Source organism: Hemibagrus wyckioides, linkage group LG28, assembly GCF_019097595.1.
Source record: "Hemibagrus wyckioides isolate EC202008001 linkage group LG28, SWU_Hwy_1.0, whole genome shotgun sequence".
Taxonomy (NCBI): Eukaryota; Metazoa; Chordata; class Actinopteri; order Siluriformes; family Bagridae; genus Hemibagrus; species Hemibagrus wyckioides.
In genome coordinates this window covers 14,050,361-14,069,577 of record NC_080737.1, presented here as the reverse complement: position 1 = coordinate 14,069,577, position 19,217 = coordinate 14,050,361, and the positions used below count along the sequence as shown (strand labels likewise).

The following is a 19,217-nucleotide window of genomic DNA, read 5'->3' as shown; positions in this document are numbered from 1 at the left end:
TATCGGTGTTCTCCATATTGCTGTCATGTAGGAGATAAAATAAAAAATGGCTTATTTCTATATTAAAATAAGGAGCCATCTGAAAGCAATAAATTTACACTGAGCGCATTATAAATTCCCCCCTTGTATCCCGACACATCAGATCTCAGGATGCCGCGTTCCATGTGGCGAGGTCGTGATCTGATCTCTGATCAGACAATAGCTTGACCTATTACGCTTTCCTCCTTCTGTCGTGGCTGACAGCTGATTCCAGGCACGTGAGCTGCATGTTTACATGGATGACTTTGACTTTGTCCTTACAGTCGCCTCCTTAGTTAGAGATTAAGCTACACAGATGTCCTGCTCGCAAGGGATTTATTTTGGATGGACATCCATATTTTATTGGAAAGAGGCCCAGATTAATCTGCTATCTGCTACTAGGATAATTATTTATGATGGAGTCAGAAGACCTCCTGTATGTGTTATATTTATCATTTTAACACTTTTATAAGTGATGGACATTTTTCTACATGAATCATGGAAATAGTTAGTGGGATACGTGGATTAGGGCACTGTTATTTAGAGTGAAAGGCTTGGATTAGGAAAATCCAATCCACTGTATAAAAATACTAAGCTCAAAATATAGTCCAAAATCTTTATCCTCGGAGAGTGCTCTTTAAAGAAACAAGCACGTTTTGTCTATTTTTAAAAGTGGCAAGGAAAAGATCAGCCCTTGCAGCGACTTTCAGTCACCAGGTCAGAGAACCCAGAATGTCTTGGACATACTTCAGTCATGCCTCCTGTTTTCCTAATGAGTTGGTGATAATCCCTGTCTTGTAAGACATTTGTTCTCCTTACTTTGAAAGCAAGCTTAATGAGTTTGGCCTTCCTGGATGATTAGCTGATGTAAAAATAGACACAGTGAAGGCACAGTGGGTATTCACACCCAGGTTTAACGCGTACACGACAGCGAATGTGTTCCAGCATATTGGAAGGAATAAAAATACCCTTCGTTCACCCTTCATACGCGGTTTATTTGGCTCTGAGTGGATCAACTGTGAGTGAATATGAGTTTGAATGCCAACAATTCCACTACCATCTGTGATCAGGAGTTCAAGAAGAGAGCACAGCTAACGCTGATCTTGGGATGGGTTTGTTTCCTTCTTGCTCTGGTCAAGCAACGAATGAGCTTATACACCGTTCAGCCATAACATTATGAGCACTGAAGTGAATAACATTGATTATTCCCTCATCATGGCACCTGTTAGTGTGTGGGATATATTAGGTAGCAAGTGAACATTTTGTCCTCAAATTTGATGTGTTAGAAGTGTAAGGATTTGAGCGAGTTTGACAATTGTGATGGCTAGACGACTGGATCAGAGGATCTCCAAAACTGTGGGGTGTTCCCGGTCTGCAGTGGTCAGTATCTATCAAAAGTGGTTTAAGGAAGGAACAGTGATGAACCAGTGACAGGGTCATGGACGGTCAAGGGGTCATTGATGCACGTGGGGAGCGTAGGCTGGCCCGTGTGATCCGATCCAACAGACGAGCTACTGTTGATCGAATTGCTAAAGAAGTTAATGCTGGTTCTGATAGAAAGGTGTCAGAATACACAGTGCTTGACGGATCAGGGCTGTTTTGGCAGCAAACAGGGGGAGCAACACAATATTAGGCAGGTGGTCATAAAGTTATGCCTGTTCAGTGTATATGCAATATACTGTACTTATGCAGTAGTACTCACCTCTAAGAGTGTTCAGCCTGCTGATGAATTTGAACGATAAGAAATTTGAAAAGAATGCAGGTTTGCTGAGCCTTTACATAACATCTCTGTGCTTAATAATGATGTTATTGATGTTATTCGGGATGAAATGTGGTGTCTAAGACGGTGCATATAAACAAACTAAATTACAGAAGTTATAAGAAGAAATAAGATGATGTAATAAAATACGATGTGGACTATGTTCCATGTTACAATGGAACATGATACGCGTAAGTGATCTGCATAAGGACCTTGCTTATTACTTATTACCACGCCTGTTATTTGTACTGTAAGTGTGCATTAAAATAGATGAGAATGCGTATTGTTTTATGATGCTTTCTAGTCACAATGCCGCTTTCTAACCAATAAACAATATACACTGGCATCATGTGAGCTCTCGGGCAATTTGGCTGGCATTTAAGGACTGTTACACAGTGCATGGACGGAGAAAGCTTGAGAGTCTTCACCATGCAGGATTGTTGTGTTACTGTGTCAAGACTTTCACTAGAAATGACATTAACACCAAAAACTGTTATCATATTCCTTAGAGTCTAGATCAGTAAATCAGTAAAAGGGTACGTCCAAATCGGGACAATCTACAGTCAACATAGAGAGCAGGTATGAGTAGAGAAACTGGATTTACACTGAAATAAAAAAGCGGCTTAGAAGCATGCGTGTGCTTTGTATAAGGTTTTGCGACAACACGAGAAACAGGAGTGTATAAAATACAAACTAATTAAAGACTCAACTAAGACTAAGAACAAGGTGCCCACATTAGCGGACAGACCAAAACTAGGACGAGAAAACATGCTATTCTGAATGGGAATTCATGCTAGTGAAAAGACGGCTTCAAGAGACGCCATTAAATGTGTCAAAGGAAAAAATTGACTGTGTACGATCATTTATTCCATAAAAATGCTGCATATAACTATATATCTCAATCTTTTTTTCTGATCAAACAGTTGAACCATTCCAGCTTGACAAGAAATTAAGACATTCTTAAGTAATAAAATGGCTGCTGTGTTACTTCTAATGACTAACTGGTTGATGAAAGGCTTCTGACATGCAGTATTGTACTGTCATGATTTTTGACTGACACACGATGATCCTGTGACCTGTTTCTTTTACGTGTATGACATCTCTATTACAGCGCTTGACACGTTACATGTATGTCATGGCCTTGTGCCTTGTCGCGTTATTCGACTCCTGTCATGGGTTTCTGACGCACACCATGTCATTTATTATTCTGTAGTAGACTGATATGGACATGATATCAAGCGTGGAGATTGTGTGTGTTTATACTGTGTGTGTGTGTGTGTGAGAGAGAGAGAGAGAGAGAGAGAGTGAGAAAGTAAAAGGAGTGACGGACCTTGTGCTGTCAGAGCATCTCTGTCCTATTTGTTTATGAATCCTGGGAATATACATACACGTCTGTTTGTCACGTTTCACTCATTTGATGTGTTCTACATGCAGGTACTCAGAAGAGGAGATAAGGCAGAAGGTCGGGACGTTTCGGCAGATGTTGATGGAGAAAGAGGGAGTCATAACCAGAGAGGGATCTAATTCCAGACCACCGTGAGTCTCTCTCTCTCTCTCTCTCTCTCTCTCTCTCTTTCTCTCTCTATCACACACACACACACACACACTCACATTATGATTATAAATATGGGAGTAATATATCCTCAATAAAAATAACTCTATCATTAATATTAAGTACACTTTAATCATAGAACCAGTCGGGTGCCCTCCATGCTTCATGCTGAAAAATGAAATGAAATTGACACCACCATCTCACACACACACACACACACACACACATACATTATCACACAGACACAATGGAACTATTTGACCATCAGTCACTTTCAGACATTATTGAATTTTGTGGCTCCTGCAGTGGCAACACACATGCTCTCTCTCACACACACACACACGTGCGCGCCTCCCTCAGACCCTCTATATAACTAATGAGTCCGCTAACTAATAGTGAGGGGCCCGAGCCGGTCTCAGACGCCTGCCTTACTATAATATTATCAGGATTGAAATTGCAATACTCCTTTATTATTGTATCACACCGCTCATCAATTCTCAATTCTGACTGGTCAGAAGACGTTGATTCATTTTCTAGAACAGCATTCATTTGCCAGGTGCAGGGTTTATATTACACAATGATGTTTTCTGTGAGGAGACGTAGTTTATATCGAACAGAGGGTTGTAACAGTCAAGAGGTGAAGCTACGCAGGAAAGAAAGAAGAGAGCTATGAAGTAAATGATTATAGGTACTACCTTGTTTTGTAAACGTAAATATAAGTGTATAAGAAGTACAACGTATTCTTACATATCCTTACATTTCCTGCTAAGTGTGTTGTTACTGCAGGGTAATGTGTAATTCTGTATTCTGTATGCAGTGAGTGCTTTTCGTATGTTATCTTAGGTGTTCTTTATCTCTCTCACACACACACACACACACTCGTATAAATCCTCTTCTTCTCCTCATTTGCTGTCTCGGATCCTGAGCTCCTCAGAGTGTTGACGTTGCTGTTTTGCAGGTGAAAAATGACCCTCTGTTAATGCCACAGTGTGGCCTTGCCGATACCACGGCAACCATACATTAGAGATGTGACTGTAGGACAGCAGCTTAATAAAATCACATCGCTCACCCACCCAGACTCATCCTCTCCCTCTCTCATCCCATATTCTTTTTATCTAAATGCCACAGCCTCCATATTGTACGCAGTCAGATTCAAAATGATTGCCACCGTTTATGAAAAGGATGTATATATACATAGCAGGAAAAGCATAGTTTTTAATGTTACAAAATTATTGGCACCCCTTATTTGGTGCACTCTTTCCTGAGCCTTTATCATGTTTCTGTTCTAATATTTAACACACTTGGGGACACTTGTGCAGGATCTCCATGAAGAATTAATTCAAGCTATATGCGTGTTCTTTCACTTTCAGACTATACAGTATAAATATGCGAGATATATATATAAGATTGCTAACCAAATTTTGCATTGTGTTCATGATATCCAGTAGTTTGCAGTCTTGCTTTACGGACAAACGGACCAATGTTTAGAATTTAGAAATTGCATTTGAGGGTTAAGTTTGAGGGTTCTTCATTTATGCAAGCCTTTTCTTATGGAGTTGGGAAATCTAATGGAGATAAAATGTAACACTTATTTAGATCTTTTGGGCTGAAAACACTTTGGTTTTTCCCACGATGGGATATGACAAGTGGATTTGTGCAACCTTATATACCCCAACCTGGCATAACATTATGATCACCTGCCAACAATATTGTGTTGGTCCCCTTTTTGCTGCCTAAACAGCCCTGACCCGTCATGCACTGTGTATTCTGACACCTGTCTATCAGAACAAGCATTAACTTCTTCAGCAGTTTGAGCAACAGTAGCTCGTCTGTTGGATCAGATCACACGGGCCAGCCCTCGCTCCCCATCTGCATCAATGAGCCATGGCCGCCCATGACCCTGTCTCCGGTTCACCACTGTTCCTTCTTTGGACCACTTTTGATAGATACTGACCACTGCAGACCGGGAACACCCCACAAGAGCTGCAGTTTTTGCAGTTTTCTGGCACTGATCCAGTCGTCTAGCCATCACAATTTGGCCCTTGCCCATTTTTCCTGCTTCTAACACATCAACTTTGAGGATAAAATGTTCACTTGCTGCCTAATATATCCCACCCACTATCAGGAGTCAGGATGAGGAGATGATCAGTGTTATTCACTTCACCTGTCACTGCTCGTAATGTTATGGCTGATCGGTGTATATGTATAAGTATAACCCATAAGTATATGGATGCCTGATCATCACACCTATATGTATTTAATGAAGATCCTTCTGGAATTTCATGAATGAAATTTCTAAATCATGGGCATTAATACAGACCTCGTCCCTTCTTTGCTGCTGTTTGCTACAGCATCCAATTTTCTGGAAAGGCAGAATGAGCCACATGAGTCGGGATGCACCCATTCAGGCACATGAGCATTAGTGAGGTTGTGCACAGAGGATATTTGACATGCAGTTTTGGCCCATTTTGGTTTGCAGTAAAAAAAAAATTAACCTTCTTTGGTTTCACTTTCCTTTCTTATCAAATTTTCTTTTCACCGAGACTGTCACACAGGTTTACAGTTATCCATGTATTTTTTAATCCACATTTAATGCTTCATTTAAAACCAGTTAGGGCCTAACTAATCACAGAATAATAACATAATCATTAACTTTAAATCTACTCTCATCGAGGGCTCCCTAGTGTCCAGTAGCCCTGGTAATATACCCTGATTTCCAGTATCATTTAGAGGTTATTTAGAAGAGCAAATAATGTAATGAAATTTTGAATTATTGTCTTAATATTTTCTCAAGGCATTCCAATACTTTTGGTGTTAAAAGTTAGGACCAAATCCTTAAATAGGTTTAAGTTTTACAATTTATTTTTAAAACTTTTATGCCGGATATAACTCTAATGTTTTATATTCTGTAGCTCTGCTGCTCGTGCTTCTCGTCCAGACTGAAATCTAGAAAAAGCTATTTCGTGGGGAACAACAGCCTAATTTGGGATATATTAAAGTCTAAAGTTACCCATGAGAGATATTTGGGGTGACAGATCTCAGTATTAAAGCCACTTTTGACTAGGCTTATTGCATTATATCGAAATCCATCGAAAGCTAAAGAGAGGCATGCTGAGATTGTTTCTCTGTATTGCAGTAAAGCACAGAGCTTCATGCTAACTGAAGTGGACCTGTTATTCATTGCTTTGAATGCTCCAGGCCTCAAAAGCAGACAGAGATGAATATGAAGTCATTCAGCCAGAGGGTGACCTGCTATAAAAATGAACTCTTCATGCTCTAGTTTGACTGGATAGATTTTGTCGCATAACCAGAGGATATATGTGTTGTTGTTTGTTTAAGGAGACAAAGGTCATTGCAAAAGAAGCGCAAAGGCAGGAAGCATTCAAAACTGTACAGTATGCTAATGCACTAAAAAAAAAAGAGGTAAGCTGAAGTTCATGCTAATTATTCAGGTACACAGCTTAAGGCTGGTTATTCAGGAACCGCTTTAAATAAATCAGTGAAAATAACAGTGTAAAGTGTGTAGCTATGAAGCGTTTGCCGTACTAAGAATGATCTTTCAGTCAAATCCTAATGGAGTAGAAGTGAAGCGAAGACAAGTGGGAGATGACAAAAAGGTTATGCGTCTTAAAGAAGTAAAGCCTCCAGTTAAGTCCTTGAGCGTCCCTGAAGGCTTGCTGGTTTTAGCATCAAAGGAACTCACGCTCGTAGCAATTGCTCTACGTAGACTAGCAAGTGTGTAACTACAATAGTAAGACCGCAAAACGACTCCAGTACGTTCCAAGGGAAAAGACGCTGGGGAGCAAATAGGACAAAGTGCAATGTTAACATGCAAAATGCTTAATGTATCCTGATTTGAACACACACACACACACACACACACACACACGCTCACAAACAGGATGTCTATGCAGATGGTAGCATTCCCTCTAATCCTCCTTATGCACAAATCCTAAGTGTGTGTGTGTGTGTGTGTGTGTGTAAACTAGATGCTGTTTGATAACCATCCCTATCTCACTTGTTGTACAAGGACAACATAAGGGAAAGCAAAACTGACAATAATGGATTATAAGAGAAGGACAAACAACAATTAAAGATCGCAAATGACGCAAAGCCAGAGTGATATAGAGTGAGATGGAACAGCAAGGTGGTGTTTTAGGTCCGAATTTTACTAATTATAGCATACGTCTGGATATTTGAAACATTAACTTGTGTTAAGATTTCATTCCTGATCTAATTTCACCTGTAGATTCTCAGACTTGTCACTTATCCTGCTTTCACACACCATCTCAATATCTCAATTCACAGAGTAGTTAATAGAACCGCTGAGAGCGACCAGAAAAAAAAAAGGCAGATCATTTTCACAGAATTTTCTCAGATATTTGTCAGTAAACAAGTGAAACAATGGGATTTTTCCAGTTTTTTCTGTGTAATAAGGGCCAAAATGCAACACATAAAGTACAATACACTATAATACATTATAATATAAATCACTCTGCATATTACATATATACACTATATTGCCAAAAGTATTCGCTCACCCATCCAAATAATCAGAATCAGGTGTTCCAATCACTTCCATGGCCACAGGTGTATAAAATCAAGCACCTAGGCATGCAGACTGTTTTTACAAACATTTGTGAAAGAATGGGTCGCTCTCAGGAGCTCAGTGAATTCCAGTGTGGAACTGTGATAGAATGCCACCTGTGCAACAAATCCAGTCGTGAAATTTCCTCGCTCCTAAATATTCCACAGTCCACTGTCAGCTGTATTATAAGAACGTGGAAGTGTTTGGGAACGACAGCAACTCAGCCACGAAGTGGTAGGCCACGTAAACTGACGGAGCGGGGTCAGCGGATGCTGAGGCGCATAGTGTGAAGAGGTCGCCAACTTTCTGCAGAGTCAATCGCTACAGACCTCCAAACTTCATGTGGCCTTCAGATTAGCTCAAGAACAGTGTGCAGAGAGCTTCATGGAATGGGTTTCCATGGCCGAGCAGCTGCATCCAAGCCATACATCACCAAGTGCAATGCAAAGCGTCGGATGCAGTGGTGTAAAGCACGCCGCCACTGGACTCTAGAGCAGTGGAGACGCGTTCTCTGGAGTGACGAATCGCGCTTCTCCATCTGGCAATCTGATGGACGAGTCTGGGTTTGGCGGTTGCCAGGAGAACGGTACTTGTCTGACTGCATTGTGCCAAGTGTAAAGTTTGGTGGAGGGGGGATTATGGTGTGGGGTTGTTTTTCAGGAGCTGGGCTTGGCCCCTTAGTTCCAGTGAAAGGAACTCTGAATGCTTCAGCATACCAAGACATTTTGGACAATTCCATGCTCCCAACTTTGTGGGAACAGTTTGGAGCTGGCCCCTTCCTCTTCCAACATGACTGTGCACCAGTGACCAAAGCAAGGTCCATAAAGACATGGATGACAGAGTCTGGTGTGGATGAACTTGACTGGCCTGCACAGAGTCCTGACCTCAACCCGATAGAACACCTTTGGGATGAATTAGAGCGGAGACTGAGAGCCAGGCCTTCTCGTCCAACATCAGTGTGTGACCTCACAAATGCACTTCTGGAAGAATGGTCAAAAATTCCCATAAACACACTCCTAAACCTTGTGGACAGCCTTCCCAGAAGAGTTGAAGCTGTTATAGCTGCAAAGGGTGGAACGACGTCATATTGAACCCTATGGATTAGGAATGGGATGTCACTTAAGTTCATATGTGAGTCAAGGCAGGTGAGCGAATACTTTTGGCAATATAGTGTATGTACACTACCAGTCAAAAGTTTGGACACACCTTCTAATTCCATGGTCTTTCCTGATGTTTATTTCTTTCTACATTGTAAAACAATCCTGAAGGCGGCCGAAATCCACAATAATGTCCTTTGAACAGTTGATGTTGAGATATGTCTGCTACTGATGCTCTGTAAAGCCTTCATAACGCCTCTAATCTGAGGTGCTGTTAATTGGTGATTTCTGAGGCTGGTAACTCTAAATGAACTTCCCCTCTGCAGCAGAGGTAAGTTTTGGTCTTGCTTAACTGGGATGGTCTTCATGTGAGCCAGTTTCATCATGGTGCTTGATGGGTTTTGCAAATGCACTTGACAATACTGTTCTTGCAAGAACTATTCCAGAACACCTGACCTTCGTGTCTTAAAATAACAACTGACTGTTTTTTGTTGTCATTACATATGGATTACTTAAGTCCATGTGTGTTATTTCATAGTTTTGAAATCTCCAGTATTGTTCTAGAATGTAGAAAATAAATCCCTAAACAAAAAAACATTGAATTAAAAGGTGTGTCCAAACCTTTGACTGATTTTTTATATTTATAATCACTACAAGGACTATAGAAATATTCCCCCGAATACTAAATACAACCGAACAAATGATTTCATTTCAGTTTCTGACTTATTATGCACACCTTGTATTTACAGTTCACATTACTAACAGAATCAACAGCATCTCCTAGATCAGATGTCTAGTTACATAAATCTAGTGGCCTGAATGATGACAAGACCACTACCTTTCAATGCTTTAATCAGGAAAAATTTGAAGTGGTTATGTTTCGTTTCACAGCATTTTCGACTCGGTGAGAAATAAAAATGAGATATCTGATTCAAGTTTGATTCAGACAGAATAAACGCGCCATTTCTTTATTATGTCTGTGTTTTTTTCATGGACATTTTGTCATTTTCTTTAAATAAACCATTGTGAATTTGCTATTCAGACCAGAGACGGCAAATTAAATGAAAAATGTATGAAAGTCTGTCAAAACACTCGAGCCCTGGAGCAACTGTAGTCTCCGGTCCGGTGAGCTGCCTTTAGCTAAATAATTTACATAATTGCATTTGATTGGTTGCAACCGAAGATCTGCTACAGAAGCTGGAAAAGTAAGACTAAAACCAGTTTATTTCTCACCTTTATTGGCTATGCTCAAAGAATGAGCACCAAGGAAAACAGTTGCTGTGATTTTTGTCAACCAGCTTGTTATTTGTACAACTAAAACATCAGCAAGACATTTAGTACTGAAGTTACTTCACATATTATTATAAAGAGTGCGTGATTTCCCAATTCCCAGGGTGACAGTTTTACCCCATGGTGCTGAAGAGGATGCAGAGGGCAGTGGGTTCCCTGATGGCTATGAGGACGACTACGACTGGCATGGAGACTACTACGATCGGGATTCTGTCACCCACGATGACTATAGGTAACACAAAATGTACTGAGTGTACAGAGAGAGAGAGAGAGAGAGAGAGGCAGATTATATACATCTATCCTATTCACCACTCTCTATTGAGTGAGAATCAGGAAGCATTCATCTCAGTGTTGCTGCATTATCAAGACCTGATATGCAGGAAAATTATTCCCATGCGGCTCCTGGGAATATTACATTTGCATAACAAAACCTGAATGGAAACTGCAGAAATAATAAAAAATGCCTAAAAGGGTTTTAGGCTTTGCTGAAATGGAAAAGTATATTCATAAAAAGAATAAAGGGTGATGGAAAAGGCATTGCAAGGATTGCCATGGTTATATTCAAAACTGCATTGTACAGTGTTTCAGCATTGAACACTAACAATGAGAATTAGTGTAACCTTTTGTACAGTGCTGTACTATCTGCTATAGGGATGTAACCGCATATATATATTTATGTTATTTGAATTGAACTGTTAATGTATCCTAATAGGAATATAGACAGAGTATCTGGGTTATTTGGTTTGTTTTCGCCTAGTTTGTTTTAAGCTTGCCAAACAGCTTCACAATAGGTGTGAATCCCAAAGGATGAAACAAAACAAGTCACAGGAGTGAACAGCTTGCTGAAGCCTGAGGGCAGAGGTGCCAGGTTTCAGCAAATTTCCCACCCAGCATCTCAAAAACCACACAAACAGTCTCGAACCTCTACAAAAATGTTATTATGTTATTCATATCATCATGGACCTTTTTCTGACTCCCAAGTTCCAGCTTTAGTAGTAGATTCTAATAGCATGTCCAGCTAAGTTTTCTTGTCTTTCTAAAAAGAAACTAACCCCATCGAAATAAAACTTTGCATAGTAGTTATTGCTGTGATACAGTAATCCCCCTCTATATCGCGGTTCGTTTATCGCGGTCCCGGTATATCGCGGATTTTTATTTGGAACATAACTATTTTTTTTTGCAGATTTTCCCAATACATCGTGGGTTTCGCAAACCTTACAGTGAATTGTTTTTACGTTGAAATAAGGTAATTTATTAATGAAAATATAATTTTTAATTACAAAATATAAACATTAATTGAAAATGAAGTAAAATGTTTATAAGAACATGTAGCGTTGTTTAGGAAAGCGCGGTGAGGGGATGCTGAAAATCTAAATATTGTACGGCTGGAGGAACAAGTCCGGCCTTTCGGAATGCCCCATTCATTTAATCACGGTTGTGATTGGCTGCTGGCTATGCGTGCAGTTGGGGAAAGGGAAGCAGAATTCTCCATCATCCCAGTTCTTTGCGTGTCACTGTCCTGAGTGTTTTTATTTTTGTTCTGTGTATGCTGTATTTTTACGCTATATGCTTGCAAATGTTTTCTGTGTGTATTTAAAGAGTGTGGGAGGGTAATTTACGGCTTAAACAAACAAACAAAAAAAAGCATTTTCGTTTATCGCGGGTGGTTTTGGAACGGAACTCCCTGCGATAAATATATAGTATGTTATAGTGTAGCATAGTGTGGTGTCGTGTGGCATAGTATAGTAAAGTGTAGTGTATATATAGTGTAGTGTGTTTTTTATAGTACAATATAGTGTGGTATAGTGTAGTGTAGTATAGTGTAATATAGTAGTATAGACTGAAGAAGCTACTCAGATGAGTAGTAAAATGTTTCAATCTAACAAGAAAGAAGTATAGTTGAAATAACTCAACTTACAGATAGTAAAGTATATAGTTTATTAGAGTATAGTGTAGTGTGGCATAGTATAGTATAGTATAGTATAGTATAGTATAGTATAGTATAGTATAGTATAGTATAGTATAGTATATTACAGTGCAGTACAGTATAGTATAGTACAGTGCAGTACAAAATAGTGTGATATAGTAGAGTATAGTGCAGTACAGGATAGTGTGGAATAGTATAGTACAGTACAGTACAGTATAGTACAGTGCAGTACAAAATAGTGTGATATAGTAGAGTATAGTGCAGTACAGGATAGTGTGGAATAGTATAGTACAGTACAGTACAGTATAGTACAGTGCAGTACAGAATAGTGTGTTATAGTAGAGTATAGTAGAGTACAGTGCAGTATAGTACAGAATAGTGTGGTATAGTAGAGTATAGTGCAGTACAGGATAGTGTGGTATAGTATAGTACAGTATAGTATAGTGCAGTATAGTATAGTATAGTATAGTATAGTATAGTATAGTACAGAATAGTGTGGTATAGTATAGTACAGTACAGTATAGTACAGTATAGTATAGTACAGTGCAGTACAGAATAGTGCAGTATAGTATAGTACAGTATAGTATAGTACAGTGCAGTACAGAATAGTGTGGTATAGTATAGTATAGTATAGTATAGTATAGTATAGTATAGTACAGTGCAGTACAGAATAGTGTGGTATAGTATAGTATAGTATAGTATAGTATAGTATAGTACAGTGCAGTACAGAATAGTGTGGTATAGTACAGTACAGTATAGTATAGTATAGTATAGTATAGTATAGTATAGTACAGTACAGTACAGAATAGTGTGGTATAGTATAGTGCAGTACAGTATAGTACAGAATAGTGTGGTATAGTAGAGTATAGTGCAGTACAGGATAGTGTGGTATAGTATAGTATAGTATAGTACAGTGCAGTACAGTGCAGTACAGAATAGTGTGGTACAGTATAGTACAGTACAGTACAGTATAGTACAGTATAGAATAGTACAGTATAGTATAGTATAATGCAGTACAGAATAGTGTGGTATAGTATAGTATAGTACAGTACAGTATAGTATAGTATAATGCAGTACAGAATAGTGTGGTATAGTATAGTATAGTACAGAATAGTATAGTATAATGCAGTACAGAATAGTGTGGTATAGTATAGTATAGTACAGTATAGTATAGTATAATGCAGTACAGAATAGTGTGGTATAGTATAGTATAGTACAGTATAGTATAGTATAATGCAGTACAGAATAGTGTGGTATAGTATAGTATAGTACAGTACAGTATAGTACAGTATAGTATAGTACAGTATAGTATAGTATAATGCAGTACAGAATAGTGTGGTATAGTATAGTATAGTACAGAATAGTATAGTATAATGCAGTACAGAATAGTGTGGTATAGTATAGTATAGTACAGTATAGTATAGTATAATGCAGTACAGAATAGTGTGGTATAGTATAGTATAGTACAGTATAGTATAGTATAATGCAGTACAGAATAGTGTGGTATAGTATAGTATAGTACAGTATAGTATAAAGGATGTGTAAAACAGGTAATTGTACAGTATTTTAACACTTAACTAGAACCCATAAGATTTAAAAAAAACATAAACAGATATTAAGCCAAAATAAAGAGAAAAGGAGGAGAAAGTGATAGAGAGATGTGGTTAGAACACATTACAATTCTACTGTAAACTGCAGGATATGAAAGTAAAAAATTTCCAGCATTCCAGAGTCCAGCATTGTTGAAGTTATGCTTAAAAAGAGTTTACTAATCACCTGAAAAACCGCAGGTCACGAAAACCACAAACTGTGAAGGACTAGTTTTCTTATGCCTGAGCCTTGAGAACTGTATATGAAAATGAAGCATGCTCACAGATGCACACGGAATAAAAAAAAATCACAGACTTATTTAACAACCTCAAGTGTTCACTTCCTCACAAGTGGGGATTTCATCCAGCTGTGTTTATGCAGATTTTGAATTTGCAAATTGTCAGGCTTTGACAACACTAGGAGAGACGACTGCAGGTTCATATAAACACCGTGGCTTATTAGCAAAAAAAGGCATGAGACAAGCAGGAGAAAAATGTCAGGTGAAGGCAAATTAAAAAAAAAAAAAAAAAAAAAAAAAAAAACAGAAATGTCAAAAGAGGCAAACTTGAGAACAAAAAGAGCAAAGAATTAAATGTGTGAATAGACCAGAACATGAAATTACAGAGGCAGACTAGCACAAACAAGACTTGGGCAAAAATGGTTATGGAATTTAAAATGTTAGTATTCAGTAATCAGAAGATGTGATTACAGTTGATGGAAATATAAGTGATGTAGGAGGTGTGGGTCCTGGTCTCTCTATGATTGTGTTTCCGTTTAGCTGTTGCTCCTTTTGATTACATCATTTTGTTGAATATTTACCAAGTAGTTGATAAAACCAAAAAAATTTAGATAGGACTGCATACTGACACATACGCTGAGTAACAACATAGCTTCTTGCTGTATGTGAATTATTTCTTATTGTCCATCTATTCTTATTCTCAGAGCCAAGAGGAAGTCCAGCAGCTCACCTTCTCCTCCACCTAAGAAAAGAAAGAAGAAGAAGGGCAGAAGACACAGTCGGTGAGTCTCCTTGCAAGAACTGCTGTTTTCTTTACGTCCTTTCCTGTTTACCTGCCTACCATCATATCTACCTATGAATTGTATGAGTGTATTAGATTAACAGAATTATTTAAACATTAATCTCAATACACAGAGAACGTTCTTATGTCCCCTTAACAAAGATTATTCTTGTAATTTTTAACCATTCCTCAAGTCACATTTGTTGAAATTTTATACATACAAATTGTTATTCCTGAGAAAACGGATGCTGAATTGAAGTGGACAGTCCTCGAATGCAACTCTAATAATATAAATGTGCTTTTTCCTGGAGGAAGGTCCAAAATCCCTCTAGAAGTTTCTCCGACTTTGTTGCACATTATTACAGGAACTGGCACAATGCTTTTCTGAAGAGGCTTCAACATGTATGAGTTGTGGGTGTGCTGATCATTTTAAACTAGTAATTGCATTACTTAAGGAAACATTAAAAAAAAAAAAAGTGTTAAACACACTGTGGTTAGTTAGCACTTACATGTATGCATATTTTCATGAATGGTGCCAGTTGCCTCTCTTACTGCTGTAAACCTATATCCTGGAGACCAAGCTGTGTTAGACGGACAGATTACCAAGGTAGTGTTGTATTTATAATGCAGTCAGTCTTGTGAGTGACAGAACGATGTCACATGCCTGATGTCGAGTTCTTTTTAAAGTAAAAATAAGCAACTGGGAAAATAACAGCAATATATGAAGGTGAGAGATACCGAGAGAGAATGGTATATATATTGCCAATCAAAAGCATTGTAGTAAGAGGTGGAGAACGAGACGAAGTGGCATCGAAGGTAAAAAGTGACAAGTCAAAATACATTTTATAAGATGACAAAGCGCAGAAGCAACAGCTACAAGCAATTGAAAGGAGATTTGCGAAGGATATATATATGCTAATATGTCGGGAATGTGGTGGTGCGTTTGATCCGTCTTTGTGGTCTCGAGCCACTGTTTTACTTCTTCTGTCTGTCCTAATGTGATACACAGGGTTGACAGCTCGTCTCCTACACGGCGAGGGAAAAGGAAGAAGAGTGGCAAGAAGCACAAGAGAGACAGGTGTGTGTGTGTGTGTGTGTAGGTGGGTGGGTGTGGTCACACCATTCAAATACTCCATTTTACAAATGATACATTATTTACTATATACCATATATTTTGCAGCAGAGCTCACGTTCTCTCGCATGAACACGCATGCCTTTAGCTGACCTCATAATTATTTTTATTTATACCACAGCGTTGTCGGATTCTTGATTCTGATGGGTCGAGATATTGATACGTTTTTCTATAACAGCAGCTCTGACGGTAAATCCGGCTGAATGGGTAATATTAATGCTCGTGTTCAAGTCAAATTATCATTAAGAATGAATTAAAGTGCATTAAGAATGAGTGACAAAATATCACTGATAATGTGCCACTTTCTCTAAGATGTCACCGTAATTGGATAAAAAAAAAAGGATGATATCTTTAAAATCTTAAAGAAATAAAAAAAATAAACTAGGAAACTTGTTGTTGAGGGATGAGGAATAAACACCTTTGCGTTCTGCTGGTATAGGGGGAAAAAAATTCCCATCAGGCCATATCCCAACATGATTTATTAATTATTCGAATATATCATGTTTAATTGCTCAGGTATCAAACCAGAGTATAAGATATAACCAGTCTGACTATAAACTCAACATTTGTTCAACTATATAAAACACACCGTATTAGCTTGCTGTATTTCGTAATAAAGGTGAACGCAAATCAAACCACAAAACAACAGTGCATTATGGGTGTTTTGTGGCCACTAGGATAGTTCTTTTATACAATAGAAACACCTATTGTCCATGAATTATTTTCCCTGAACCTGACATACGCTGTAAAGCTACAGCTGTGCATCAGATTCATAACAATTCATTGACATTGTTTAATGCTGACAGATATATTACAATAAAAAAAAGAGAGTTAAGATTGTGATTTGTAGGGAAAATATACATCTATGCTCATAAGTCAGTTTATTAGGAACACCTGTATATCTGCATATAGTGCAGTGCATTAAATCACAGATCAAGAGCTTTGGTTAATGTTCATATATCAGAATGAGGAAGAGGAAAGTGATGCCAGTGACTGACTAGGGCATGGTTATTGGAACCAGACAGGACCAGATTTCTGGATCTCCTGTGATTTTTACGCAAAACGACCAGACTGACCAGACTGTCTTTTTTTAATTCAAGGCTAAAGAGATATTTCACAGATAGACTGACAGTTGATAAAATAGCAGACAATAACATTTGCTAAACCTATTTTTCCATGAAATAACACTGAGGTTAGAAATCTGCCTGAAATACAGGTTTTGCCCTTACATTAAATTTCACAAAGATTTTTTTAATACTAATCTTAAACATTAATTATCAGCCTTGAAAGAGATATGAAGTAGAAGTAGTCTCTCTCTCTCTTTCTCTCTCTCTCTCTCTCTCTCTCTCTGAACTCGATAAAATATGGCATGTGACCTTCAAAGCGTCAAAGAAAAATGAGCCTTTCAGCGAATTACCTACACTCCTCCATCCTTTCTTTCTTTAGCCGTCCCTTCATTCCCTGTCGCACTCCTCCCCCGCTTCTAGACTGTCTCTGCCTCTCATGTTGCACCGAATTTACACCAGGCCATTAGTCTCATCTCGCTGAAAATCCCCCCAATCAATTATGGATCTAGAAAGCAAAGGAAAAAAAAGAGGAGAGAGGAGGGAGACGAGTCCCTCGGGTCAGATAGCTTCCTGGAGCGGAGAGAATAGAAGGAGGGGGATTTGTGTAAAATGGCAACCTTTTTACTGCACAACTGCCAGCAGTCAAGTCCAAAATTCCACAAGCGAGGACTACATTTATTTAATCAATAACAAAATACAATACATGTAAATAGATGCTTTTAGCTGTTTGAGACATAATTTGCTTAATTTAAAACACCAACGTCTGCTGAAACAATTTTTTCCTTGATAATAAAACTCCATCCTTCTGATTCTTCTTGTTATGATCTCTTTTGACATTAAACACTGTCACAATTGCTGTGGCAGTTTACAGAACATGTTCCTGTAGCACAAATGACACAACAATAAGCTAAGCTATTATTATGATGCATTCTGTGACCTTTTAGTCATTTACAGTGAAGTACTGGACATTTCCTGGAGAATTGTGGGATTGATTTTCTATATTCCTGATGTTTTGCATTGGAAAATATTTTGAGGCCATGTCAATAAGAGTAATGTATAAATATATGTTTGAGATTACTGGTCACTATTGTGTATGCTGTTGAAGAGCTACGGCCTTCCTCAGGAAGAAGTCTTCCAATAAATGTAGTTTAGACTTATAGCTCTGAAATAATACAAGCAATGTCTTGGATGATGGGTTACTATTTGGAGTAAGATACCCAAGGAGAGGATACCCAAGCAAGACAAAATTTCACTCCTGCAGTGATTCATGTGTTTGTGAGTTTATTCATTTTTAGTAAATTATTATAATGAAATTAAAATGTAATTAAAAATAAATTGAATCTAAATAACATTTTAATTTGATTATTAAAATAGGTCTGCTTGTATAACAATAGAATATTTTTTCTCTGCTATAACAAAGGCTGGAGAGAGAGAGAGAGACAGAGAGAGAGAGAGAGAGAGAGAGAGTGAGGCAGAGAGAGAGAGGGAGACAGAGAGAGACAGAGAGGTAGAGAGAGAGAAAGAGAGGGAGAGAGAGAGAGAAAGATGGATATATAGAGAGTGGGAGTTAAATGCAGCCATTTTCCCAGATACCATCTCTCTCTCTCTCTCTCTCTCTCTCCCTCTCCATCTCACTCTTGGAAACTCAGCACACAGCAGGAGCGTTTCAGCCATTCTTTTTCACACCCTGTGTCACTTTGACAGCTTCATCTCGATTTCTCCTTCACTTTCCTGTGCCTCATAAACACACACAATGACTGTTGACCTGCTTGGGCTTTGGATCAGCTTTAGAAAACACACACACACACACACACACACACACATGGAAGGCTTTTAAAACATAAACAGACCATAAGGCATTACAGGTTAGTTATTACAGGTCATCGGTCAGAAATCAGTAATATTTCTGATACTGAGAAATATTTTCTTGTACCATTCGTTCGAAGGCACAAGATAAAATCACTTAGTCTCAACTTTTTCACTGTACATGAAAAACCAAACTAAAGTCTCCTATATCCCTGTCTCTCGCTCCATCTCTCTCGGTGTCTCTCTATATCCTAGGTCCACATCTGGGTCCAGGAGGAAGAGGAGACACAGGTAAATATGTGCATATTGCACATATATCTGTCTAGATATATTTTTTGGATTGTTACATTTACTGTCTCAGAGCTCAATCAT

At 38.4% G+C, this 19,217-nt stretch overlaps 1 protein-coding gene across 2 annotated transcripts in view; it reads left to right on the top strand.

Moving 5' to 3' along the window:
• The window catches only part of srrm3 (serine/arginine repetitive matrix 3), an 80,895-nt gene that overhangs the window by 47,195 nt on the left and 14,483 nt on the right, over positions 1-19,217 (top strand). The window contains exons 3-7 of one of the 2 annotated variants that reach the window (XM_058383935.1): positions 3,212-3,313; positions 10,408-10,536; positions 14,764-14,841; positions 15,850-15,918; positions 19,101-19,136. In XM_058383935.1, the coding sequence (XP_058239918.1) occupies positions 3,212-3,313; positions 10,408-10,536; positions 14,764-14,841; positions 15,850-15,918; positions 19,101-19,136 (414 nt within the window). The remainder of the gene's footprint in view (positions 1-3,211; positions 3,314-10,407; positions 10,537-14,763; positions 14,842-15,849; positions 15,919-19,100; positions 19,137-19,217) is intronic. The other variant, XM_058383936.1, reaches the window with a different exon arrangement.